The sequence below is a fragment of the Naegleria fowleri genome (genome assembly GCF_008403515.1).
Source record: "Naegleria fowleri strain ATCC 30894 chromosome Unknown tig44, whole genome shotgun sequence".
Lineage (NCBI taxonomy): Eukaryota > Heterolobosea > Eutetramitea > Acrasida > Naegleriidae > Naegleria > Naegleria fowleri.
The window spans coordinates 423,805-448,249 of NW_025407976.1; the positions used below are offsets into that span (position 1 = coordinate 423,805).

The window sequence follows — 24,445 nt, forward strand, 5'->3', positions numbered from 1 at the left end:
TTTTTTCATTGATTGTTAGAGAAATCATGTTTGAACTACTTGCTTGATCATTACTATTGATTTGTAATGCTGGAATAGTACTATTGTTGAATTGTGTTGATTCTTCTTCACTCTGAAAATTTTCAACAGAGACTGAAAGACGTTGATACAACTCCGATGTGGTTATTGTACTTTCTTCAGTCGTTACTCGATTTTCCAATTTCATTCTCTTTGTCTGTTCTTCCATCTCCTTTCTCTTTGTCTTCTCTTTTTCTCTTTCCGTCAAATACGTCAAATATTTTAAGTACGCCCCCAATTGTTCGGAATTTAATTGGGCAAAAGAGACGCTGGGACCAAATCGTCAGACATTTTTAATTTTTTTTAAAAAAAACAGGGGTGTCCAACTCTTCAGTAAAAATGACCAAGATGCGAGACAAGATTCTTCGCGAGCGCACTTTTATTTTTTACTCAGTTTACAACACCGACCAATTTTCAATACTTGTTTCAGAGTTGAACTGTTCGACAATTACGCAAGCTGAAACCAAGATTTTCATACAGTAGATGTTTCATTCCGTCTAGTTTCATATTCTTTAGTTTGGAATTGTGAGACCTAATATACAATAAATATCGGCCGTTAAAAAAAGGTGACAATGACTTTAGTTGAATTAAACATAAAGCCCGTGTAAAGTGCAAACAACCAACAAGAAATTCTAGAATAACAGGCCAATATACACTCAAGGATAATCTATTTGTTCTGCACTTTTGATGGGCTTGGTGTTAATTTCAAACTCTTCCAACTAATTGTTTTTGCTTTCATTCAACAGAAATTTTTTCGAAAAGAAAAATGAAACGAAGACGTTGCTGCCTTTGCTCCAAGAACGCTTTGCGAACCGTGCCAACAAATATCACCATACTCGGAACAGAAAAGTCCAATGCAACACCTTTGCTATGCAATACACATTACAACAATATCAATAATTTTAAAAACACCCACCACATCAGCAACCCTGTTACCATTGAAATTCAAAAACAACCAAAAGGAGTGAAAGATATCATTTCAATCGTTACCGATAAATTCGGTCAATGCAAACATTCCGACAACAAGTGCTGTAGTAATTGCAAAGAAGGTAATACGCGATGTAAAGGCATCTCTTTCGAAAAAGTGAGCCATTTATTAACAGTATCGGGAATCATATCACACAATGGCCACAGCTTCGGAAGTGTGAATTTCAATCATCATGGCGAATTTTGTTTTTTAGTGTAGACTGCAATAATTGCAATCTCAACAAATATGGAGTTTGTGAAAAATGTTATGAATGCTATGAAACAAAATTACGCCATTATCAGCGAACAATTAATTGAAAACCAAAATACCAAAACAGCTCACCTCGTTGCAAGAACACAAGAATACAAAAATGTCATCAAATCATTGAAGGCAAAAATCTCTCGACGAGATACTACAATTAAGAATTTCGAATTAATTGAAGAAAAAGATCAAAAACATTATTTGGTAGAACTTCTCTCGATTGCGCTAGAAGAAGGAAAGTTACATGAAACCCAGTTCTTTTATCAATTATTAGAAAATACTTTGCAAAATTTGGTTTCGTCGAAAAATGTTAACGGTTTTCGATACAAAGAGTGTATCATTCATTGGTGTTTATTACTTCGATTTTATGGTGGTTCTCGTTTGTGGAATATTTTGAAAGGAAATTCTCCCGGTGAAACTATAACATCTGAAAACGCATTAGATAAGCTTAATCTATTACTTCCATCTATCTCAACAATTAAGAGCTATCTTCCAGACTTGTCTTTTGGTAACCTTGTCGACAGTGATTTGAAAGATATTGTTAAAGCCATGGCATTGAATAATATTAGTAATAAGATCATAATTTCATATGATGAAATAGAGATTAGAGGAGGATTATGTGTGATGAAAAGTACTGGAAAAGTAATTGGATTCACAAATTGCAATGAAAAGTCGTTTGAAGATATATATAACGCAAAAAGAGAAATTACACCAGACGATATTGCTAGTCATGTGTGCCAGTTTTTTGCAACAACTATTGACGGTGAGATGTCTTTTCCTATTTGTTTTGGTGGTCACGAATCAAACCATTATGAATTTATTACAAAGAAAATGACAGAAATTAGAGATCAATTCAAACGAACTTCTTATGGAGATTATGTTTTAGAAGTGGTTAGAGGTTGTAGTGATGGATTAGCTGGTAATTATCAATATGCAACCTCTCATACTAATGAAAATTATGTTCACCTTTTTGATTGGTCTCATTTGCTCAAACGGTTGAGAAATTGTTTATTGAAAGGGGATGATTTGATTATTGAAAAAGAGAGTTTTTCTATGAATACATTATTGAAGGTTAGAAATGAACCCCAATTGCGAGACTGGGTATCGGAAAATATAATTTACCCAGTCGACATTATGAAAATGGAACCTGTTTTTGCATTGATAGATTCTAATGTTATTAGTGGAATTGAACAAAGCAAGCAAATAGGATGTTGTGCATTAGCAAAATATTTAACGTTAATGCAACAAATACATCAAATTTTTGACGATGAACGATGTTCAAACTGGAATGAGAAAAAACAATTAATTGAATCTGTACTGACAACACTTAAGGAATGGAAAGATGCAAATTCTAACATCATTAGTGACGAATTGTATTCTCATATTGTGATGACTATGACTTCACTTCGTTCTCTTTTTGAAAAATATGGAAACCATACTCAAATTAAGGCTTGTGGAATTTCGACATTAATTGTTGAACTTTTTTTTCCTTAATTCGAGGAAAAATACGATACCCTAATTTTCGAGATTATTGTGGGATCTATCGAGCCGTATGGATTGCTTTGAAGACGAAATTGGCAAAAATTCTCCAATTAATGTCAATCAACAATCAACCACAAAGTGTTATGGAAATTGTAACGTAAGCTTAGACTATTCTGAATTACATCGAAAACACTATGTAAAGAAACACATTCTTCAAGAAGACGATGAGGACACTTTGTTAGAGAAAGATCAAACTATTTCTGAAGAGATGTATGAATATGTGCTCGATGTCACTCAAGATTTTCTTCCACAGAAAAATGTAATGCTGATACGAGAGTATTTATGTAAACAAGCACCAGTCGCGGATGATGGAACTATTATGAACAATATTTTTCTCAGCTTCCCTGAATGTAATCAAATAATGGTCCGACAACGATCATTCATTAAGCACTTACAATGTCACAATTATTCACCTCAGCAATGCAAAGATACACTGTACAACACAATTATTACTTCACTCAAATCTCGCCAATTTGGCCAACATGTTGAGGGTATTGTTGAGGAAATAGCAACCAAATTGGTAACCAATACCTTTAAGCAAATTCGAATTCGAACAGAACCTGAATTACCAAAAGAATCAGTTATTACATTTAATTCAGAAAAAGGATTATTTGTTCCATCTAACGAGAAGCAATCACAAGCAGAAAATATTTCAACATCAAATATCGCCACCATCGACTCTATTTCAGAAGATTCAACTCAAATGTCAGAAACTTCACCTCAAAACAAATATGTATTTTTTGATTTTGAAACGACTGGATTATGGAAGAATGATGATCCACCAAAAATTACGGAATATTGTTTTGTGGACGTTTTGACTGGAGCTGTTTTGTATGGCTTAGTTAATCCTGGAAAAGTGATTTCTAACCAAGCACAATCAATTACAGGACTTAACTTGAATAGTTTAAGATCAAAATTGCCTATTGAAGGGCATGTGAATGATATTATCCAATTTTTAAACAATAACTCTCAAGGAAAAACTTACTTAATAGCTCATAATGGAGACCGTTTGGATTTTAAAGTTTTTGCCAAAGAATTTTTCGGAAAGTTTTCTGAATTTAATCATGACAATATTGTCTTTGTTGATTCTCTCCGATTAATGAAATCAGAATCGACTTTACACAATTGTCTTCCTCGGAAAATGACAAAGAAAGGGAAATCTAAACCAGTTTTTGCTGAGGATGTATTAATTGAACACTTTAATTTAGGAAATGTCAACAATTCACATTGTGCATTTTATGATGTTATTGGATTGCTTAATATTTTGATCAAGTTTTATGGTAATCTCGACGATGCATTGAAAGCTATCGAGTGCTTCAATACCAACCAACTTAAAAGGAAAAAAGAGAAAATTAATGACAATAATGATGATGAACACAAAGCAAAGAAGAAAGTTGGATGTAGATGTAAAAAAGGAAATAGTTTGAATTGTAATTGTGCCAAGCTTGGAAGAATATGTGATGCAACTTGTAGGTGCAATTCAGAAATTTGCAAACGGAGACAGTGCCAAGTTTGTTCCAACTACACGGAACTAATATTGTGTTCCTGTTGTTCTGATATTGTTTGTGAGCGATGTTCTTACAATGGAGAATGTCAACGATGTTCGATATTCATAGTTTATCATTGCAAATGTTGTCACAGACTAACCAATGCCGTTTCTAAATGCCTTCAATGTCAAAATTCAACATGTTGCAAATGTTACTATGACGGCCTTTGTAAGATCTGCCATCCAAACATGCCAACATTGCTGTGCAATTCATGCCACAAGCCTTGTTTATCACTAACTCCATGCAAGGATTGTGGCTTGAAAGTATGTAATGCCTGTTTGAGAGAGAGATGGTGTCGATCATGTGATTGTGATGAGGGGGAATGGTTGTCTTCAACTCAGTCACAATTCCAGTCCTCCATGGACGTGACAAATTTTTAAGAAGTAGCTACCATGGCTCTTGTAATGCGAATTCAACATATTGACGCACCAATAGTGATGTGGTGTTTCCTTTATGTGTCAGAAACAACCAATTGCATTGGCAGGTTTTGATGGATTGAAACCATCATAAAATCATCCTATGATCGTTGTGTTATTAAAATTCCCAGCGAAAAGTTTTCTCGTAGCTTGAGGTGTTCACGAAAAAATACGCTCGAGTTGTCCACCCGTGAAAAAATTGAACACATCACAACGATTATCATTATTCTTTCCTCCTTGAACAGAGCTAATGATAGATCCAACTAGATCTTCGAGCATAAAAGTACTCATACACCATAGAGGTCCAAGATAGAAAATGGAGCTGTTCAACATGAACAATGATATAATGATGAGCTTAAGTATTAGACTTAAAGAGGAAAATGAATGACTGTATGTGAAGCCAGTGTTAAAATAATAATGTCAAAGTCCATCTCGATGGTTTGTAATATTTCAAAAATTTCCTTTTTCATACTGTACAAAATTTCAAGACTTCTCACCACTGGATGCATGATGATGTGTATAAAAGTGGAAAGTCTATTGAGAATATTATAATGCTTGTCTGATATTTCATCCTTAAAAACCTCAATACAATAAGCAAATATCATGTAGTATTCGATTGCTTTGAAATAACTCAATTCATCCAATCCACGGACTCTTCGGTGATAGAATGAAGGTGTTTTGATTTCATATAGTTTGTCTATCGTTCCTTTAGTAGTGGGAAAATTCTCAAGAAACTCAACTTACTATTAATAGCGTCAATGTTGTACTTATTTTTCAAATAGTTCAGCAATTTGGCACAGAGATCTTCAAGTAAATTATGTAACAAATCACAAGCAATCTGTGTGGTCCATGTAAAGTATGGTATTCTTACCAAGATTGACAACCCTTTAACACCATCAAATTGCTAAATCTCTCCCTTAATCATTAATTTGTAATTTTCAACAATTTCAGACCAAACACATTCCTGTTCATTTCCACCCGAGCTATAAATGGTTCGATCTTAAATCTTTCTACCATTCTTTTTACACCATCGACAACTTGAAGTTCCAGCAAGGTTTGTCATGCATAATAAATCATAACATTGGAAGGCAACTTACAGGTGTCTGGAAAGAGATCATTTAAGATTCTGAAAATTTCGTTCATCATTACTTTGGTAGCCTTAAATTTGACATACAGCTGTAGCATGTCGAATATTAATTCTCCCAAAGTCTTACTGGAATGAGTGGAAATCGGATTACGTGAGTTGGGAATTTGATTCATAATCATAACGAGTGCTTGTTTTTGAAACACCTCAAAAAAGTCCTTTCAGTCCTTTGTTTAGGACTCTCTTCATACTCGTTAGAGAATTCTTGAATAGGGGATTGATCCTCTTCTAACTTTCTCTTCTTGTTATTCTCACCTTGAAGGCTAGAGTTTACTTGGTTTGGCTGGGACATATTAGACACTACTACACTGTGTTGCTGTTGAGGTAATTTTTTGAGCGATGATTCCCTCTAAAAATTACAAATTAGTGTTGTAACAGAGTTACAATCTTAGACACATTCGTGTCACGATAAAGTTTTCTAAGTATAGGGGGCGGAGTTGATAATACTTTTTGAGTGACAGTTGGAGTTTCCAAACTCTGAAGATCTATCATTGTTCAAAGGAATGTCTGGTATTTTTTATACGTTTGTTAAGATAGCATATCGTTCCGTGGTAAACTCTTTGACCTTCTGTTAGAAGTATAGGTGCATCTAACCGTGTTTCATCCAAAGGTTATAACATCACCAATCAAGAAACGTCATTTCTCTTAAGAAGTCTTCATAAGCAAAGCTTTTCTCACAAAAAGAAGAACGATTTTTGGCGGGCTTTATTTTAATATCTGATCAAAAAAACTTATAAGCCATCATGCTCACTCTTTAATCTTTCCTTCTGTAATGACTTCTCCTCGTAATAGGATAGAATCGATAGTAAGAGAGTAATATCAAAAGAAGCGAGTTGTTAAATTGAATGGCTACGGCCATATCACGATGAAAGCACCTCATCCCGTCCGATTTGAGAAGTTAAGCATCGTCGAGCTGCATCAGTACTGAGGTTGGAGACAACTTGGGAACCTGCAGTGCTGTAGCCTTTTTTTGCCAAACAAAGAAAAAAAAAAAAAGAAAAAATAAACTCTTGAGTTTATTACGTTTTATTGATATTCGTACATTATAAATTTAGAGTAAACGATATTTACTTTTTCATCTTTCTTGATTTTGTAATTTTCGAAGAGGAAGACATGGACCTCTTTTCCAAAGTATTCTTTGAGGATCGCTTCACAGTGACTTGCATTCCCGTTAAATTTGAGACATGATAATCCAAATTTTTTCTTCTTCTGGTTCCACTCACTACATTACATGGATCAATATCAAAATTAGGTAATCGTTTGGTAATATCAATAGGTTGAGATCGAACCCATTCGGTTTTTGTTGGAATTTTATCAGTGTTGTTGGATGGAGAAGAGGAATTGTCGTTCGATGATGTTCTAGAGACCATGATGTTGTTGTTGGTTTAAAAGTATATTGCTGTTACTTTAGTTGTTTTGTTTTTTGTTGATGATTTTCGGAACAACAACTCGATGACACTTTTTATCGAGCTCGCTGTCATCCATTTTTTTGTGGAATACTGAAACATCTGAAAATTCTCTAAAAAACTGGAAAGACATTCAAAAATAAATTCATAAGATGAAGAAAATAAATGATTCCAACAACAACAAAGAAAAACAAACACTAACAACTGCATTCAATTCAGCAAAGCAAATAATCAAAATGGTCTGCACAAGAAGCAACAAGGGATACAACAATTATTCTTCCGAAATTTCCATGGATAATATTGTCGGAGGAACAAGACAACGAAAACAATTCAATTACCGAGTGATGAATTAATATGGTGAGGAAGTCATGAACAATCAGTACTTCTCCTCACGACCCTCCCATAATACTTTGGAAATGAGAAATAGGAATTTCCGAAAGTAGAGTTCTCATCTCTCCAAACATAACTATTATCAACCACTATGTAAGAATGTTTAAATATTTAAATATATTGAAGACACATAGATTTGACCCCTTATCTGCCAAATGTATCCACATGCTTCACAAATTCAAATAAATTTACCCTCCATAACCTAGGTTTAACCAAGTCTCATTCTTGAAGTTGTCAATTTGAAAGGGAGAAATTGTTGGCATTTACAGTAAGACACTTGCTTTCTTTGAGGATGATCAGACATCTCTCAGAAATGCACACCTTTCATCAAGTGAATGACAATTTCATTGGGAAGGCAACTTTCATTTATGGTTTGGGTCATCATCCATCACTATCAAGTTTACAATACATCAAAAATATCATTGGTTTGTTGAAGGTCCAGCAACACGTCACACCAAATCTTTAAATTTTTTCAATAATTATTAACAGCATTCTTTCACACAAACAAAAAACTCAACAACAACTTCCTCTCCAACAAGAACAACAAAATGTGTGACGACGTTCAAGCACTCGTAGTTGATAACGGATCTGGTATGTGTAAGGCTGGTTTCGCTGGTGATGATGCACCAAGAGCTGTCTTCCCTTCCATCATTGGTAGACCAAAGCAAAAGTCCATCATGGTTGGTATGGGTAACAAGGATGCCTATGTTGGTGATGAAGCTCAATCCAAGAGAGGTATTTTGACTTTGAAGTATCCAATTGAACACGGTATTGTCACCAATTGGGATGATATGGAAAAGATCTGGCATCACACCTTCTACAATGAATTGAGAGTTGCTCCAGAGGAACATCCAGTCTTGTTGACTGAAGCTCCATTGAATCCAAAGGCTAACAGAGAAAAGATGACTCAAATCATGTTTGAAACCTTCTCTGTTCCAGCCATGTATGTTGCCATTCAAGCTGTCTTGTCTTTGTATGCTTCTGGTCGTACCACTGGTATTGTTTTGGACTCTGGTGATGGTGTCTCTCACACTGTTCCAATTTATGAAGGTTATGCTTTGCCTCATGCCATTTTGAGATTGGATTTGGCTGGTAGAGATTTGACTGATTACTTGATGAAGATTCTCATGGAACGTGGTTACTCATTCAATACCACTGCTGAGAGAGAAATTGTCAGAGATATCAAGGAAAAGCTCTGTTATATTGCTTTGGACTTTGAACAAGAAATGAAGATTGCTGCTGAATCATCCTCCGTTGAAAAGTCTTATGAATTGCCAGACGGTAACGTGATTACTGTTGGAAATGAAAGATTCAGATGTCCAGAAGTTTTGTTCCAACCAAACTTCATTGGTATGGAAGCTGCTGGTGTCCATGAAACTACTTTCAACTCGATTGGAAAGTGTGATATTGATATCAGAAAGGATTTGTATGGTAACGTTGTCTTGTCTGGTGGTACTACCATGTTTGAAGGTATTGCTGAGAGAATGACCAAGGAATTGACCAACATGGCTCCTGCTTCCATGAAGATTAAGGTTGTGGCTCCACCAGAAAGAAAGTACTCGGTCTGGATTGGAGGTTCCATCTTGGCTTCATTGTCCACCTTCCAACAAATGTGGATCACCAAGGAAGAATATGAGGATGCCGGTCCAGGTATTGTCCACAGAAAGTGCTTCTAAATTGACCTTGGATGCACATTATCAAATTCCAATGTAATAAAACATAAAAATCTATGTAAAATCATGCATGAGTTGTGTCTTTGTAAAATTGATTTGTAGTCTCCTATTATGTCAATTTTGTGTTTGGTTTATGGTTATCAAAATCACACTTCTTTTTTAACTCTGACTGTGAAAATGATCTTTCAAGAGCATTCTTATCGTAAGTGAAGCAACACTTCACAAAAGCTAAGTGAACAAGAAGAACGCAAGTGAATTGAGGAAAGAACATGTTGTTTCAGTCTTGTACGTGGTGCTTCTTGTCGAGCATTCTTAGTGGTGATGTTGTTCATCATCACAAGACGATCGTTCTGAGAGTGTTCGCTCATCAGACATCATCAACTTGAAAAAAATATTAAAATCTTCCATCATCATGGTACGTTTCTCGAGGAAGAGAGTCATCAAGGCTAATCTTCAATGATGAATTGTTGTTAATATTGTTCTGATTGAAATTTAATAACAATTCAAAATACTTCTTTCGGATGGATAATTTAAATTGTGGATGATTGATTTGGAATTGATGGAAATTGATGATGATTTTCTTTTTCATCCTCTCGATGCTCTATCGTGATGATCAACGATAATAATATAACAGAGTACCACTGCCCAACCATACTATGATTGTATCCGTAAAACTCTCGAGGCTGCCTTGTGTCTTGAGAACTTCCCATCCCAATTGATCGAAAGACACAACAAGCCAGAAGTTGAAGTTGGGTATGTTCTATAGGATTTTAGTATTGCTTTGTTGTTACTCATCACGTTGTTTATTTTGACCCGAACTCACCTCTTTTCACACAATCTCATCCTCACGAATCATTCATCGCCTTCTTTAATTGATGACATCTCAGTATGAGCAAGGAGTTGTTGCTCAACCCAGTGGTTATCAGCAGAGACAAGTTCGACAGATGTATGATTGAAGGATCTATCAACTCGGTCAGAATCAGTCTTGCTTTTAAGAAGAACGACCAAGTTGAGGAGATTATCTACAAACGTTTTATGCACTTTTTGATGCAACGTGCTGAACAATTTTTGGTTTTGAGAAGAAAGCCAGTTGAGGGTTACGACATTAGTTTCCTTATTACCAATTTCCACACTGAGGACATGTTTAAGCACAAGTTGATTGATTTCGTTATTGGATTTATGCAGGATATTAACAAGGATATCAACGATATCAAGTTGCAGTTCAACGCTCGTTCTCGTGTTGTTGCCAAGAAATACCTTGGTGCTTTTTAATTTATTGTAACCATTTTGTAATTACATCCATTATTGTTTTGAAACTCAAAATAATATAACTATTTATTCATCAATAGAGTTACTGTTTGTGGAAAACACACTTGGATTCTTTGTTAACAACAACAATGAAGCCATTTCATCAGCCTCAATCTTAAGTGGTGTTAAATTTCTTCCAAAACAACATCCCTCACAAGAGAAATGCTTTTGCAGCATGTACAACACATTGAATAGGAAGGTCATCAAGAGCTGACGTCACTCAATGATAATTATCCTAAGGAAAATAGCTCTGATACATCCAACTGGGGAGAACATGACACGTAAGATTCAGTGTCACGTCTACGGCCAAGAATTTAATGATCATTGTGCTGATTTCTTTTCACCAGTCAATTAAAATCAAAACCACTGGTGATTCCAATTGATCAGCTGTGCTTGACCTAATCCGACCATGGAGTAAAAGGAGTGTGGTGCTGACCAAAGAAATTGAAGCCCTCCAAGGTCCTTCTTAACTCCTTTCACTATTACTACTTTTCTACATTGTGATAAACTCCATCCCAGTTACTTGGTCTATGAATAGAGAAGTATTGCGAACGTGTAAGCATAGTTGTTGCCGGTCCATCATTTGGTATCAATTTTAAACACTCTTCAAATTGCAAAGCAGCTTCGCTAAAGTTTCCCATAAAATAGTTTTTCAACGCGGTGTCGTAACAAGAACGCATTTGTAACATGGCCTCATTTGCAAGAGGTAAAGGTCTTTGATCTTTTGCAATTTCTGACGTGTCTTCATTCAGTATGGTCGCAATAGGGGGTAAATCTTTCTTCCGTCCAAGAAGCTCGTAGATCACACATCCAATTGATTTTCCTTTTACACTGATTTTGTCAAGTTTTCTAAACTCTAATTGTTCAGAAACATAAGGTCTCAAGTATGTATCTTCTGAAACAATAATTTGCGTATTATAAAATTTGTTGGTACCTTCTAATCGAGAAGCAAGATTTACGCTGTCACCTAATATTAAAAATCCATTTTAATTGTGAAAAAAACAAGCATTGAATGGATGAATATTACTTACCAATGATGGTGTAGTTGAGTCTCCATCTTGATCCAAAGTTTCCCTTTTGCATCACAGTAAAATAAATGCTTGTTAATAAGTGAATACTTACAACAATACAAGACCCACTGTGAATTCCAATTCGGCATCTCATTAAAGGTTTTCTCTTTAGCCCACTTCTTTCTCAACTCCTCCATCCGCATTTGACATCTCAAGGATGCCTTACAAGCTCTAATTCCTGAGAGCGTCGAATACTGAGGGGCTCCCCAGAAACCCATCACAGAATCTCCGATATATTTATCTAAGGTTCCTTTTTCTAAAATAATCTCTTCAGTGAGAACATGAAAATATTCTGATAGTTGCTTGATAAGAATCTGTGGTTCCAGCTCCTCACTTAAAGTTGTAAAATTTTCAATGTCAGAGAAGAATATTGTTAAATTGTTCACCAATTTTCCTCCTAAATTGATTTCATTTCCTTTTTGAAGCATTTCTCTAACAAGTTCACTTGGAACAAATTTTTTAAAAGACCTTAATGCCATCTTCATGTTTTCAAAAGCTGTCGATAGCTCCAAAACCTCCTTGATCGTTGAATGAAATGGCTTTCCCTTATTAATCTCCAGATTTGAAATTGCCTTGCTCTCACATGAAAAATATGTTAGTGGTTTCGATACAGCTCTAGAAAATAGAAAGCTGAAAAACAAGCTTGCAATGAGGCATAAAATAGATATACCGACATTTATGCCAGCCAACATGAAAACATTACTGGTAAAATCTGTTTGTGGAGCCACAACCGCCACTAGCCAGTGCTGAATGCAGAATTGTAATGTCGTCCGATATAAAAGGGTTCAGAACTTACCATATTAAGAGAAAGTGTTTTGTTTACAACTCCGTGGGACACAACATATTCTTCTCCTTGAAAAGTAAATGTTTGAACATGTGCATCTGAATATGAAGTGTCTTTGTATAAAGAATAGTCAGATATTTTGGCAGGCAAAATATTGATAACCACATTTTTCAACAAGGGATCAGCAATTTCTGATGCGTCGGCAATTCTATATTCGAATTCCATGGTTGGATCATATATGGCAATAGAAGAAGCATTTTTGAAGCCCACCACTCGTTTATGAATACCTTCCTCTCGATTGAACATTTCAATAATCGCAACAAACGACCTTGGTGAGACATAGAATGATCTTACAAAGTTAGCTAAATATTCAATATTAACGTTAATGCTTGTTACTCCTATGAATTGAGAGTCATATGGAGAATAAATATTAGATTGAAAGCAAGTGTATACTCTTTGTTCGATAGTTTCTCCTTGCCTAATCATGTGATTGTAAAGAAGCATTTGTATCTAGCTCAACAAATAAAATCTTACCATTGAACATCTAAAGGAACCAAGGCTTCGTCATAAATTTGAGAGAGAGAATAGAATTCGTAGTCTCTAGGGTCCCATTTTGAAGTCGGTTCTTCGAAAGCAACAGTTCTCCTTTTTCCAAACCGTGTGAAGTAGAATGTTGATTGTAAAGATGTTTCATTATCAGGTTGAATAATTTGAAATACTTCTTGTCTTGGTTCAAACATGGGCTCTGTTTCGTTTTCCAATGGCTCCATCTTTTGGTAACCAGTGTCGACATAAAGATAATCTCCAGTCGGTGGAGTAAAATCCACAAGGTAAATCCTTCCAATGTATTGTTTATGACTGACAGCTAGAACTTTCATCAAATTCTCAAAACCTTGAGGGCTATAAATATTACTATTGTCGTCATTAATATTAATGCCACTTTCGTTCATGAAATACATTTTAAAGATTGCATTCTGTCGGAGATTATTTAAGGGTTAGATTTAACACAAAGATCTCGGCTCAACAAAACATACCTTTTGTGCATACGTTGCTTCCATGCAAAGCCGTAAAAAATCGTCAACATAACTTTCTGCACTCCGATAACTCTGAGTTATTACCTGCATTTTGACGTCATTGGAGGCAAGAACTGAAAAACCTATCGAAAGTAAAACCAAAGTCAACACGGGAATGATTATCATTACCAACATGGTTGTTACAAGCAGGCATCTAAAGCTGCAATGCATACACAACGAGTTACTATTGCTAAAATCTTCGACATTCGAAGTAGATGAAGACACTATACTACCGCTGAACGTTCTGGACTTGGCCACTAAATCGTTCTCAATAGTAAAATCATCAATTAATTCATGAATCGTGTTTAAACTTGTCGTTGAACCTAATTCATTCATCATTTTTCGCGTTAAGGACCTGACAAGCCAACCTCGGGATTTTTCTTGGCTAGGCGCATTGAGATCCCGTATAGTTTTCGCTTTAGTAAATAGATATTTATCATGAATGTTGTGATTTTGATGAGGTTCCTCCTCCTCACCTGGCGTTGCTACCAACACCGTATCGTCATGATGATGATGATGAGGGTGTTGTTTGATTGCATAAGGGTACACTCTATTACTACTCAACGTTCCGCGTGGACCCGACAGTGAATGAGCCATTTTTCAACACGCGTTTGTCTCGGGTATTTCGTTATCCGTTGTTGATCGTTGTTGTTTTTAAAGCCTCAACAATAATCTGCCTCGTCGAAATTAAATTTACGGCGGTAGATGTTGCTCTACTTTTTTTGGTCTTCTTTTTGGACGGAACCGATCGTTTTTGTGTTTACTTGCAGTACAGCTTGGAGTTGGAGATAAATGCATCTCTTTCTAGAGATCATTCAATGAAGACATTGTATTGCCAAATGTGTTTCGTTGACACGACTATAAAGTAAATTGTAACATCAAGTGACCTCAAACAACGGGTATTCGAATGGCGCAACTCTATTTATCTCTGATTATGAAATTCATCATCAATATTGATGACAACCTCCTTGCTAGTGTCGCTATAGTTGCTGACATTGTTATATTTATTTAATCTCTTGACTATTAATGATGATTCATTCAACTTTTTAAAAGAAAATATGCAGTGCTGAAGGCCTGAGCCTTTCAAGATGTTGAAAGTTTTGTTTTTGGTGGATTGATTAATGGATAATTTGAATCTTTTGTGTGGAGAAGATTCGTTGCCATTTAGCGGACATTATATTGCCTTAACTTGAATTTGTGAATTGATGCGACACCAGTGTCGCTCATTTCATTTCTTGTGACAAATTGCCTCAGAAATAAATGTCATCCTTCAATAAAAAACAACAAACAACAACTAAACTCACTGAAACTCCCATCAAACTCTTAATATCTTTTCAAATGGTTTTCGAAATTGTTTATTTTGATAGTCCCGAAGAGCTGTAAGTTTTTTGAAAGATGAACATGTCATTTATTCTTTGATAGGACTTTTTGAAACTTATTGCAGAAGTAGGGAATATTCCATACAAATTCACAGGAATCAAGTATCAGGAATGGCCACAACACAAATCTTCCACTCGTTATGGACAATTGCCCTATCTCAAAGTCAATGATCACTTGACCTTGTATCAAACCATGGCCATTGCTCGTTTCTTAGCTCAGGAATGTGGTCTCTATCCGTCCGACAGAATAGAAGCCACCCAAACCGAAGAGTACATGCTTGCTTTGGACGATGTCTTTTCCAAATTTGTTAAAATTGAATTTCAAACACCTAAAGAAAAGAGAGAAGAAGAAATTCAATTGTTCAAGGAAGGGGATCCTTGAGGACCATCTTTGGAGCATTGAACAAAGTATTGGAAGCCAATGGAGGCTATTTAACTGGAAAGCTAAATTGGGCAGATTTATTCTTCTTTGAAGTGGAATTAATTATTGAAAAGAAACTCTCGATTGATGTTGAGAGTGTGGCACCAGAGTTGAAAAAATTGAGAGAACATGTGATGGCCAACGAAAAGGCAAAGACTTATTTGGAAAGTGAGAGAAACCTCAAGAGACACTCTTAAAAACTCCCATCTTTACATTGGCAGAAGTCTCTTAATCATCATTTTCAGTTAGTCTTCAAGTTGTTGTTCCATTTCAAAACTATTATTTTCTCCAAAGTAACACTCTCATGTTCCAAGTGCTTTTGTCATCATGCAGTTACAAAGTCATCTTCACACAGAACTCTGAGGCACAACAACTTGTTTATTTTTGTGTTGATTGCTGTTTCTTTTCCTTTTTCAGCTTTTTATCAAACAATTGTCTTAGCAATATCACATCTTGTACCTCTCTCTTAATATTTCCATATGGTGTTTGGAGAATTGCTTCATATTGTTCCTGTGTGAATGGCAATTGTCTGAGAGGAGTGTTTTGAATCGTGGCAAGAATTTGTTCAGATGGCACTTGCAATAAATTAAAGTAATCTCTAATAATTTCAAATCGTCGTTCGTTCACCAAATGAAAATTCGATAATTGTTGCTGCAGGCCAAATATATTTCTCATCATCTTTTCGAGACCTAGTGTTGTGAAATTGGGAGCCTTAAATATTTCACCTCCTAACATGGCATTCGATTCTTCATCGAGTTTCATTTCATTAAATTGTGCAATCGCAAATGGTAGACTTCCAATGAATAAATCTAGAATCATACGTTCGATAGATTCAAAAAGATATCTCAATTTAGATTTTGGCAAATAACAAGAAATATATCTTTCAATTCTAAATAAATCTTGATTGAATGCATTAATAAAATCTTCTGGTTCTTTTCTTTCATCTTCACATTCATAAGTTCCATATTTCAAAAGATTGTCCATTAAATTACAGTGAATAAAGTGATAACAATGTACACGAATATCTAATTTGAGAGCAAAAAGACATTTCAAAGCAAGCTCTCGATATTCCTTTTCATAATTCACCAAGAAGAGAGAATACTTTTTGATTTTTTCCAAAGCTGTCTCTTCATCGGAATCAGAATTAACAGCCTCTGCATCCGAGCTCAATACTCGCAAATGATGAGCTCGAGCTACTTTTCTGATATTCGAATCACTCACAGCATGAGGAATTGGGCTTAACAGTGCATCAGATCTACTCTTAAAGGATGGAGAGTTATGAGTGTTGGCAGAAGAACCACCTCGTCGAGGTCTAGGCATCACTGGAGTTGTTGACCCTGTTCCCTTTCCATTTTGACCATCTCCATTTGTGGATTGTTGTTGTCGCTGTTGTAATTGTTGTTTGAACATTAATTGCTCATTCTGAATCATTTCTTTTTGATATTTCTGAAGGAGATCAGCCAACCATTCGAGACTGTCATTGAGGTTAGCCAACAGAATGAGTTGTGAATTATTGTCAATGAATTTTGTTTTTGGAAGTGAATGAGGATAGTTAATTTGTAACTTTTCATCAACCAACACAAATAACTTTTGATAGAATTTTTCTGATTGTTTGGCTTCACCTGAAGAGTTTTGTCTTTGTCTCGAATAGAGTTTCTTAAAGGTAGGATCTGCCTTAAGTACTGGATAAACACTCTCATACTCTGTTGTGAGAGATTGTTGAATGAATTTACCATTCACAACGTTATTGAACTGAACTTTGCATGCTGCCAAATAGTTCTTTAACACCAAATCAATCACTTGGAACACCTCTACCTTATACATGGGTAAAGAAAGTGAGACTTTAAATAATTCTCTCAACCATGAAGACATGAATAGAACACTATTGAGGAGAGGTCTCTTTTCGGTTTGTGACGAATAGGTGTAAGTAGAAGTTGTTTGGTTGACTGCTTCTCGTGGAAGGAATGCTGAACTTTTCAGAAAATCTTGACTGTTCAAAGATTTCGATAGTTTTGCTTTGTAATCTTCTTCAATAAGAGGAATAAAATTGTTTCGAATGAAATTATCCATGAAAGTTCGTAATGTGGATCCTTCATTGGTTCCTTCTGAATGGTCGGTGTGTTCAACCTTGATGCAAGAGAGAATGTCTAGAACAAATCCCAATACAACTTTGTACATCCAAATAATGTTATAGGGAGAGAAAATGAAGTAAGAGCTCATGCTTTCACACAGAGTCTTGACTTTGGTTTCGTCATTGGACTTGTCAGAGTTCGAAAATAGTGCAAAATCCATATTTGCTGAAAATTTGAACATGATTTCACAATCAAAGTCATTCTTTTTCTTTGATTTTGATTTTAGGTCTGTGTTGACTATGATCTTGTCGTTTTGTTTTTCCATTTCACTGTTTCGAATTCCTAACAATTCTCTCAACACAGATCCAACTTCATCCTCAACCGTTTTCCAAACATGTTCCACAGAGAGGACACTTGGAGTATCTGGTGATGACAAGGTATCAACAATTAATGATTTAAAGGTTAATAAGGCATCCTTTTTCAGTCTTCCATTGTTCGTGTTTAGGCCAAGTTGAGTCTCCATAATGTTGATTAATACTTTCACTCGTTGTTTTTTGTTATCATCCATTTGTTGATCAATGAAATTGTATAAAAGGTCCTCCATGCACTTTTTGAGTAGTTGAGCTTGTTCAGAAGAATCATTTCTATTCTTATACATGTAATCATTAATGGAATCTCGAATTCTTGTAAGAACTTCTTTAGACATGACAATACTCATAGCTCCCAATTCTTTTTCATCGCCACAACTGTATGAAGATCCTTTTTGAGCATTCTTTTGTTCTAATATTTGCACAAGGAATTGATAATTCTTTAACACTTTTTTAAGTTTCACAAAAAGTCCTTCCATCATTTCTGCAATCAGTTTTCCTTGAAGAATTACTCGTCCTGTATTTGTTTTGTGTTGCTCTAAAGGATCTTCAAAGTTAGTGCTTGTTTGTGTACCCTGATTTTCCAAAGTAGATGCTCTTTTGTTTTGAATAATTAGCCACAACAAATGTCGGTCCGAACTTTTGAGAGAATTGGAAAATTCAGAAATGTGAGCTTCAATTAAATGTCTCAAATCAAAACGAAGACTTTGAACGAGTCTTGATTGAATTTCTGGAAGCTTATTCATCACATCCAATGCCTCTACTAAAAGAATCATATATTGTGAAGGGTTTTGCTTTTCATAATCGATTGAAAGATTATCCTGGAGTATTGGAGCTGTTTTTGAAGCAGGTGAAGAATAAGATGATACTTCCTGTGCTTCACTTTTGAGAGCAGCAAGTCGTTTTGAGGGAGTGTTCAAACGAGGTCCACCAAGTTTGGAAGAAACTGGAGATACTTCTCTTTTTAGTGAGGTTGCCTCAATATTCCAATCATCTTCGTCAATGTAGTCAAGAACTCTCTGATAGGCTTGAATGTGTAGCTGTGCACGCAATTCATCAGTAATGAGATCAGGTAATTTGTCATAATATTCAACAAATTGAGCACGGACTTCATGAAGCGCTTTGATTGATCTTAATCGATCACTGTGAGCAACTGTGGAGTATGTTTTCAAAATACGAACAGCATGAAGAAAATGTTTGCTTGACACAGATTTGTTAATATCTTCTGGTGCGCTTTTAACATTCTCGACTGCTGTCAAAATATCGAGAATCTATTGATAATACATTAGAAATCAACAATAATGAGTCATTGGACACAATTCAGCCATTTCATCAAAGCACAGTTGGAGTAATAAATCAATATTAATATGAAAAATAAAATGGTTAAATCACCAAATGTGACCCATGCGAAAATCAACCAACCTCTTTCTGTTGTAAATAACTCGAATACAATGAAATTAAATCTTGAGTTCGGAGTGACAATAGTTCTTTTGCTGTTTTCACTTTTTGCATCATTTGTCCAACTTGTGTTCGTCCTCTCTCCATTAATTCCAACATATCGGAAAAATTCCTGATACTCTTGTTAAATCCTTTATAATTCACACAAACAATTTGTTGAACGGCATCATCCAATCGCTGCTTATTTTCTTTTAAACGTCTCAAATCTTCTTGCGCTGTTCCGTTTTTGAGAGAACGAGCAATCACATCAATATAACTGAAATCGGAAACTCGATAATCAGGATCAGTTTCGTTTAAAATTTGTTCTAATGATTCGTTGAGATCCAGTGCTGAGTAATTGCTGTATTGTTGGTATCGAAGTTGTTTCTCAGCCAAATCTTCTTCGGTAACTTCCTCATGATCTTGATTGATGTCAAACATGAGATCCTCATCATAGGACATTGAGGAACGCTCGTCATCCTCCTCTTGTTGTGGGACATCAACAGTTTCTTGTTTGTCTTTCTTCCGAAGCTTTTTAAAGATGTTGAGTTTTTTCATTTTTTTTGATTGTTGACGCTGCCCGCATATGGCCGAGTGGTTTTTCTGGAACTGTGGCAGCCAACTGGTCCAGCGTTCGAATCCCAGGGGTTGCTGCTGTTATCGTGAGCAGTTTAAACACCTTTACTTCCGGGGTGCCTGCTAGGAAGTCACTACGTATCTTACGTTCGACTTGTAAATAATGTACATAAAACCATCGAACAACGTTTATCATCGAATAAACCCATCCCTGAATTTTTTTTGATTGTTGACGTGAGAAGCAATGCTTGACGCGAGAATATATACGAAACAACATAAGGATATTATTGTTGAGGTGGCTGATTATTGGCCATTTGTTCTTGCATTTGTTGCATTTCCTTCATCTTTTGTTGTTGTCTTTCAGTAATCTTCTTGGCCAAATCGTCATCCTTTTTTGCTAACTCATCCTTTCCCATTGCAATATGTAACAAAGAACGATAGTGATAAAAGAGTGGATTACCAGGATTGAGCTTGATAGCAATGGAGTAGTCTTTGAGAGCTGCTTCGTGGTTGAGCATTTTCATGTGATAGACATGAGCCCTGTTGAAATAAGCTGCAGCAATTTCACTTCTCAATTCTTGTGTGAGTTGAGCACCTTCTCTTGGCTTTGACAACTCAATGGCCTTTGTGAACGTTTCAATTCCTTTTTCATTTTCGTTCATAATTACATGAATACTTCCAATACTGCTTAATGCTTTCAATTGAGCTTGTGGAGGTAATTTAACGGTAGCCTCCTCGAACGCTTTGTAGGCCCTCTCTAGTTGTGGTGCTGTCTCAAATGTTGGAACATCGCTTGGAGGTTTGTCTTTATATTCAGAGACAAATGAGTTCAACACTACCATACCATAATCTTGAAGAACAATTCCCAAGTAGTCATCAGAGGTGAACCGATCTCTTCTAGCAAGAGCTTCCTCAAAATCCTTGGCAGCATCGTTGGGCTGACCCATATAATTATAAAGAAGTAAACCTCGTTGATGGTATGCAACTGGTTCATTTGGATCAATTTTGATTGCTTCATCAAAAGCCTTGACTGCATCGACTGCTTGTCCTCTATGCTTATTGAACAACCCAATAATCATTTGCTCTGCATACTTGTCGTTTTGGCAATCAAAACTGAAAACAACATCTTGGAAAACCTGTACATCACTTTGATTGTAAAATAAGGCTCTCTCAAGATCAATAACTGCATGATCGTATTGCTTCTTGCCAAAGTAAATTCCTGATCTTTTTGTCAAAGCATCGAACCTTGAAGGATACATGCTCAATAACGTGTTCAAATCAGATAGCGCTTTGTCATTGTCTCCTATTTTCAAATATGATACCGCTCTGCATAAATAGGCCTCTAAGTTCCCTGCCTCAAGCTCAAGAGCACGATTGCAGTCATTAATGGCCTCTTGAGGTTGATCAAGGAATAGCTGTGTTGATGCACGAACACTATAACATGATTAAAGTGGTGTGAAATTCAAAGTTATCAATATGTGACTTACAGAAATCCTGGAGCAAATGTTGGCATCAAGTCGACAACTCGATCTGCAGTCTTCAAAGCATTTTCTAGCTCGCCAATTTTGTGATAACAGAGGGCCTGTCTAGCAAGAAGAATAACCTTAAATTGTTGAGAGGAGGCTGTTTTAGAGAAATTTTCCATCTCTGAAATTACGTTTTGAAGGAAAGACTTGTATAGATTCTGAGTTTTCACTGTTGGAAGAGCAGAAATAACAATATCTTCAGCCAAAAGTCTAAATTTAAGAGGGACATGTATTGTACTATTACCAATTTGCTGTAAAAACTTACCTCAAGAAATTAGCTACCTCCTTATTTTCACTTGTCGAACCGTCAGCTTGTCCATACTTTTCAAAAGTACCAATAATAGCGTCTCCAAATGACTTGATATCAGCCTCATACTCTTTAATTTGATTTTGGTCTAATTCCGCAAAAATTTGAGAATTATTAATCAAAATGTTGAGAATTTCATTGTAAAGCGGCCTCCATTCGTCCAAAGTCTTTGCTCTATAGACAAGATGAGCCTGGAAAATTAAAGTCTGTAATAATTTGTCCAATTCATTGAAATTTTGCAAAGGAAGATTTTCGGAATGTCCTTGAATAAATTGGAAGATGTGTTGGCTGAGAGCTGATTCATCAAGTGTGTGTTGATGTTCGTTCGGACTCATTCTCACAAGATTGGTGCTGAAATGTGCTTTTTGAACCATTGATTCATTTCCGAATGTAAACATCTTTGCTTCTTCAGATTGTCTTGATGAGGCATATCGAGGATGAGTCATCATCTTTGAAGCACAGACCAACAACAAGGTCTTCTTTTGATTGGAAATATTTCTCAATACGAAATTGCTGCGAGCAAGCATTTTTTTGATTGAATCCAACGATGAATGGATGCATCAGCTTATACAAACTCATTCCTCGACAATATTTCCTTTGTGGATCGATTTTCACTATTGAATGGCTTCTGATGATGGCAAAAGAGATTAAAGCCCGAGCTCGAAGCCAAAATATCTCTCGATCTGAAAGGAGGAACCCCGCCAAAATCAACCGATAAAAAACAGTTTAAAAAAATTTGTTTTGCGTGTGCGTGGATGAGTCGTCTCTCAAGCTAATCATTATTTAATAATATCGAGTACGCGTAAGATCTGAATTAAGAGTTGGAAGTTATTACTTTATAAAACATGCTTTCACCAGGCAATAGCAATACGGATGTTCGGAAGTCGCCGACACTTCTTTCAGCACCTTCCAGTGCTAAACTTTCTGTCGGAAGTTCAGTAGGAAGAGCAAAGCCAGTTAGGATGGCATCCCGAATGTTAATCTCCCAAAAAACTACAACAAATTTACATAATGAGACGGTACAATCTATATCCTCGGACAAGACGTCTCAAAATCAAAGTGTTTCTACGAGCACAATGGCAGAGGAGACTAGAAAAATTATTGACATGCTTCGAAAAGAAATTGATACTCTCAAATACGAACTTACGAATTCTGAAACTGAAAAAGAAACCTACGTGTTTCAGATTGGTGAAATTAAAAAGAAAAATAGAAGAGATTTGGAGAGGTTAGAGCAAGAACTTCAAGAAAGAAAGGAAAAACAGCTTAGCATGGAAGAAAAATTGTCACGAGTGGAGCAAATCGAAGATGCAATTATTAAATTATATCTCGAGTTGAAAGATAGAAGCTATGAAGTTGTGGGAAATGTGGAGGACATCAAAGAAATCGAAATGAGAGAAAAAGAGGAGCTGAAGAAAGAAAATCCCTTAGTAATACTGGACCGATTGAAAGCAAATCTTCGAACATTACTAGTTTTTAAAGATGACTACGAAAACGAGCTTAAAGATCAGATACGACGAAGGAAAACTGAAGCGGAATATAAGGTAGAAGAATTGAAAATCAAAATTGAACAACTGGTGAGTTTTTAAAATTGGCCTATTCTCATCAAATTCTTGTTAAATTTATTGATACAATGACCTCTTCTACCAATGTTTTCAGGAAAAAGAAAAAGAGGAATATAAACAAGCAGCGATTCAGGCTATTGCGCTCAAAGATGAAGCTCAGCAGAAGCAAAATGAGCAGGCAGAAGCTTTTGCGGAAGAAATTAACGCTATCAAGAACGAAAACGCAATGCTTGCTAACATGATTGCGAAAAAGGAACTAGATATCGACAAGCTTCATGAAATGATTGATCGAAGAGATTCAATTTTGCGTCACAGAGAGGTGCAAATGATGAAAATAACACAGCTAGAAAGTAAAATTAAGAATGATAAAACGAAGCATCAATTCGATATTAACCGAGAGAAGTCTGAAAAGTACCAAGTTTTGAAAAAGTATGAAAATGATATTAACTTTTATCAAAAGCTAGAGAATGAGAAAAAGAAATGGAGAATGAGTTGAAACGAATGAAAGATGAGGTTCGATCTCTGAAAACCAATGCAAGTCGAGAAAAGGTCCAAGAATTAACAGAAGTCAATCAAAAGTTACAAGAAAGAGTTAACTCGCTTTCAGAAGAGTTGAAGAAATATCAAAGCGAATCAAGGACTTTAAAAATCCAAGTATCAAATTTGAGGAGATCCCAAGCTGAGATGAAGCAACAATATTTGGCAATTTTCAATGCAAACCTTGAAGAAAAGAAGAAAAGAAAGGTCCAAGAAGAAGCAAATATGAGAGAACAAATTGAAAAACATTTCCATGAAAATGCTGAAAGAAATCCACAATTAGCATCGTATTACAAGAAAAAACTGAAAGAAAAAGAACGTGAAGTTGAAGAATTAAACAAAAGGCTGAAGAGAATGATTCTTCACCAGAACAGAGAGTCACAAGCTGAAAAGAATTTCCTGCAAGAAAAAACTCAACTCATTGGAGAATTGACTCAATTAAGACGTCAGCTTCCAACAGTCATTCCAAACGATGACTTTTACAATCCATCTAGCCAAACTGCTCTTCAACAACGCAATTTGCAACTCGAAGAAAAACTTCGTGACTATGAAAATCTTCAAGTTCTTTCCAAATCCCAAACGGTAAGTTTTAGAGAGATCAAAAGCAATTTTTTAATGCATG

The 24,445-nt window shown here is 35.7% G+C and overlaps 12 protein-coding genes across 12 annotated transcripts in view; 7 read left to right on the forward strand and 5 right to left on the reverse strand.

Moving 5' to 3' along the window:
* The window catches only part of FDP41_005509 (uncharacterized protein), a gene marked incomplete at both ends in the record, with an annotated part of 1,354 nt that extends 1,128 nt beyond the window's left edge, over positions 1 to 226 (reverse strand). The window contains one exon of the mRNA XM_044709041.1: positions 40 to 226. Within this exon, the coding sequence (XP_044560228.1) occupies positions 40 to 226 (187 nt within the window). The remainder of the gene's footprint in view (positions 1 to 39) is intronic.
* A 1,044-nt stretch (positions 227 to 1,270) lies between these two features.
* On the forward strand, positions 1,271 to 2,779 carry FDP41_005510 (uncharacterized protein; the record flags this gene model as incomplete). Its single annotated transcript, XM_044709043.1, has 1 exon — positions 1,271 to 2,779. One exon carries the CDS (start codon positions 1,271 to 1,273, stop codon positions 2,777 to 2,779), a length of 1,509 nt encoding a protein of 502 aa, XP_044560229.1.
* Positions 2,780 to 2,837: 58 nt separating this feature from the next.
* FDP41_005511 (uncharacterized protein) lies at positions 2,838 to 4,473 on the forward strand (the record flags this gene model as incomplete). Its single annotated transcript, XM_044709044.1, has 2 exons — positions 2,838 to 4,296; positions 4,469 to 4,473. The coding sequence occupies 2 exons, from the start codon at positions 2,838 to 2,840 to the stop codon at positions 4,471 to 4,473; spliced, it is 1,464 nt and encodes a 487-aa protein (XP_044560230.1).
* A 2,528-nt stretch (positions 4,474 to 7,001) lies between these two features.
* Positions 7,002 to 7,304, reverse strand: FDP41_005512 (uncharacterized protein; the record flags this gene model as incomplete). The annotated part of the gene is made up of 1 exon (XM_044709045.1): positions 7,002 to 7,304. The coding sequence occupies one exon, from the start codon at positions 7,302 to 7,304 to the stop codon at positions 7,002 to 7,004; it is 303 nt and encodes a 100-aa protein (XP_044560231.1).
* A 974-nt stretch (positions 7,305 to 8,278) lies between these two features.
* On the forward strand, positions 8,279 to 9,406 carry FDP41_005513 (uncharacterized protein; the record flags this gene model as incomplete). Its single annotated transcript, XM_044709046.1, has 1 exon — positions 8,279 to 9,406. The coding sequence occupies one exon, from the start codon at positions 8,279 to 8,281 to the stop codon at positions 9,404 to 9,406; it is 1,128 nt and encodes a 375-aa protein (XP_044560232.1).
* A 409-nt stretch (positions 9,407 to 9,815) lies between these two features.
* Positions 9,816 to 10,675, forward strand: FDP41_005514 (uncharacterized protein; the record flags this gene model as incomplete). The annotated part of the gene is made up of 3 exons (XM_044709047.1): positions 9,816 to 9,818; positions 10,038 to 10,156; positions 10,291 to 10,675. The coding sequence occupies 3 exons, from the start codon at positions 9,816 to 9,818 to the stop codon at positions 10,673 to 10,675; spliced, it is 507 nt and encodes a 168-aa protein (XP_044560233.1).
* A 521-nt stretch (positions 10,676 to 11,196) lies between these two features.
* On the reverse strand, positions 11,197 to 14,235 carry FDP41_005515 (uncharacterized protein; the record flags this gene model as incomplete). Its single annotated transcript, XM_044709048.1, has 5 exons — positions 11,197 to 11,678; positions 11,834 to 12,527; positions 12,578 to 13,043; positions 13,100 to 13,539; positions 13,600 to 14,235. 5 exons carry the CDS (start codon positions 14,233 to 14,235, stop codon positions 11,197 to 11,199), a joined length of 2,718 nt encoding a protein of 905 aa, XP_044560234.1.
* Positions 14,236 to 14,898: 663 nt separating this feature from the next.
* FDP41_005516 (uncharacterized protein) lies at positions 14,899 to 15,635 on the forward strand (the record flags this gene model as incomplete). Its single annotated transcript, XM_044709049.1, has 2 exons — positions 14,899 to 15,017; positions 15,353 to 15,635. 2 exons carry the CDS (start codon positions 14,899 to 14,901, stop codon positions 15,633 to 15,635), a joined length of 402 nt encoding a protein of 133 aa, XP_044560235.1.
* Positions 15,636 to 15,816: 181 nt separating this feature from the next.
* FDP41_005517 (uncharacterized protein) lies at positions 15,817 to 19,873 on the reverse strand (the record flags this gene model as incomplete). Its single annotated transcript, XM_044709050.1, has 2 exons — positions 15,817 to 19,149; positions 19,301 to 19,873. The coding sequence occupies 2 exons, from the start codon at positions 19,871 to 19,873 to the stop codon at positions 15,817 to 15,819; spliced, it is 3,906 nt and encodes a 1,301-aa protein (XP_044560236.1).
* A 302-nt stretch (positions 19,874 to 20,175) lies between these two features.
* FDP41_005518 (uncharacterized protein) lies at positions 20,176 to 22,251 on the reverse strand (the record flags this gene model as incomplete). Its single annotated transcript, XM_044709051.1, has 3 exons — positions 20,176 to 21,325; positions 21,379 to 21,627; positions 21,683 to 22,251. The coding sequence occupies 3 exons, from the start codon at positions 22,249 to 22,251 to the stop codon at positions 20,176 to 20,178; spliced, it is 1,968 nt and encodes a 655-aa protein (XP_044560237.1).
* Positions 22,252 to 22,569: 318 nt separating this feature from the next.
* FDP41_005519 (uncharacterized protein) lies at positions 22,570 to 23,782 on the forward strand (the record flags this gene model as incomplete). The annotated part of the gene is made up of 2 exons (XM_044709052.1): positions 22,570 to 23,298; positions 23,381 to 23,782. 2 exons carry the CDS (start codon positions 22,570 to 22,572, stop codon positions 23,780 to 23,782), a joined length of 1,131 nt encoding a protein of 376 aa, XP_044560238.1.
* A 188-nt stretch (positions 23,783 to 23,970) lies between these two features.
* Positions 23,971 to 24,445, forward strand: part of FDP41_005520 (uncharacterized protein) — a gene marked incomplete at both ends in the record, with an annotated part of 2,278 nt that continues 1,803 nt past the window's right edge. The window contains one exon of the mRNA XM_044709054.1: positions 23,971 to 24,405. Coding sequence (XP_044560239.1) covers positions 23,971 to 24,405 — 435 coding nt within the window. The remainder of the gene's footprint in view (positions 24,406 to 24,445) is intronic.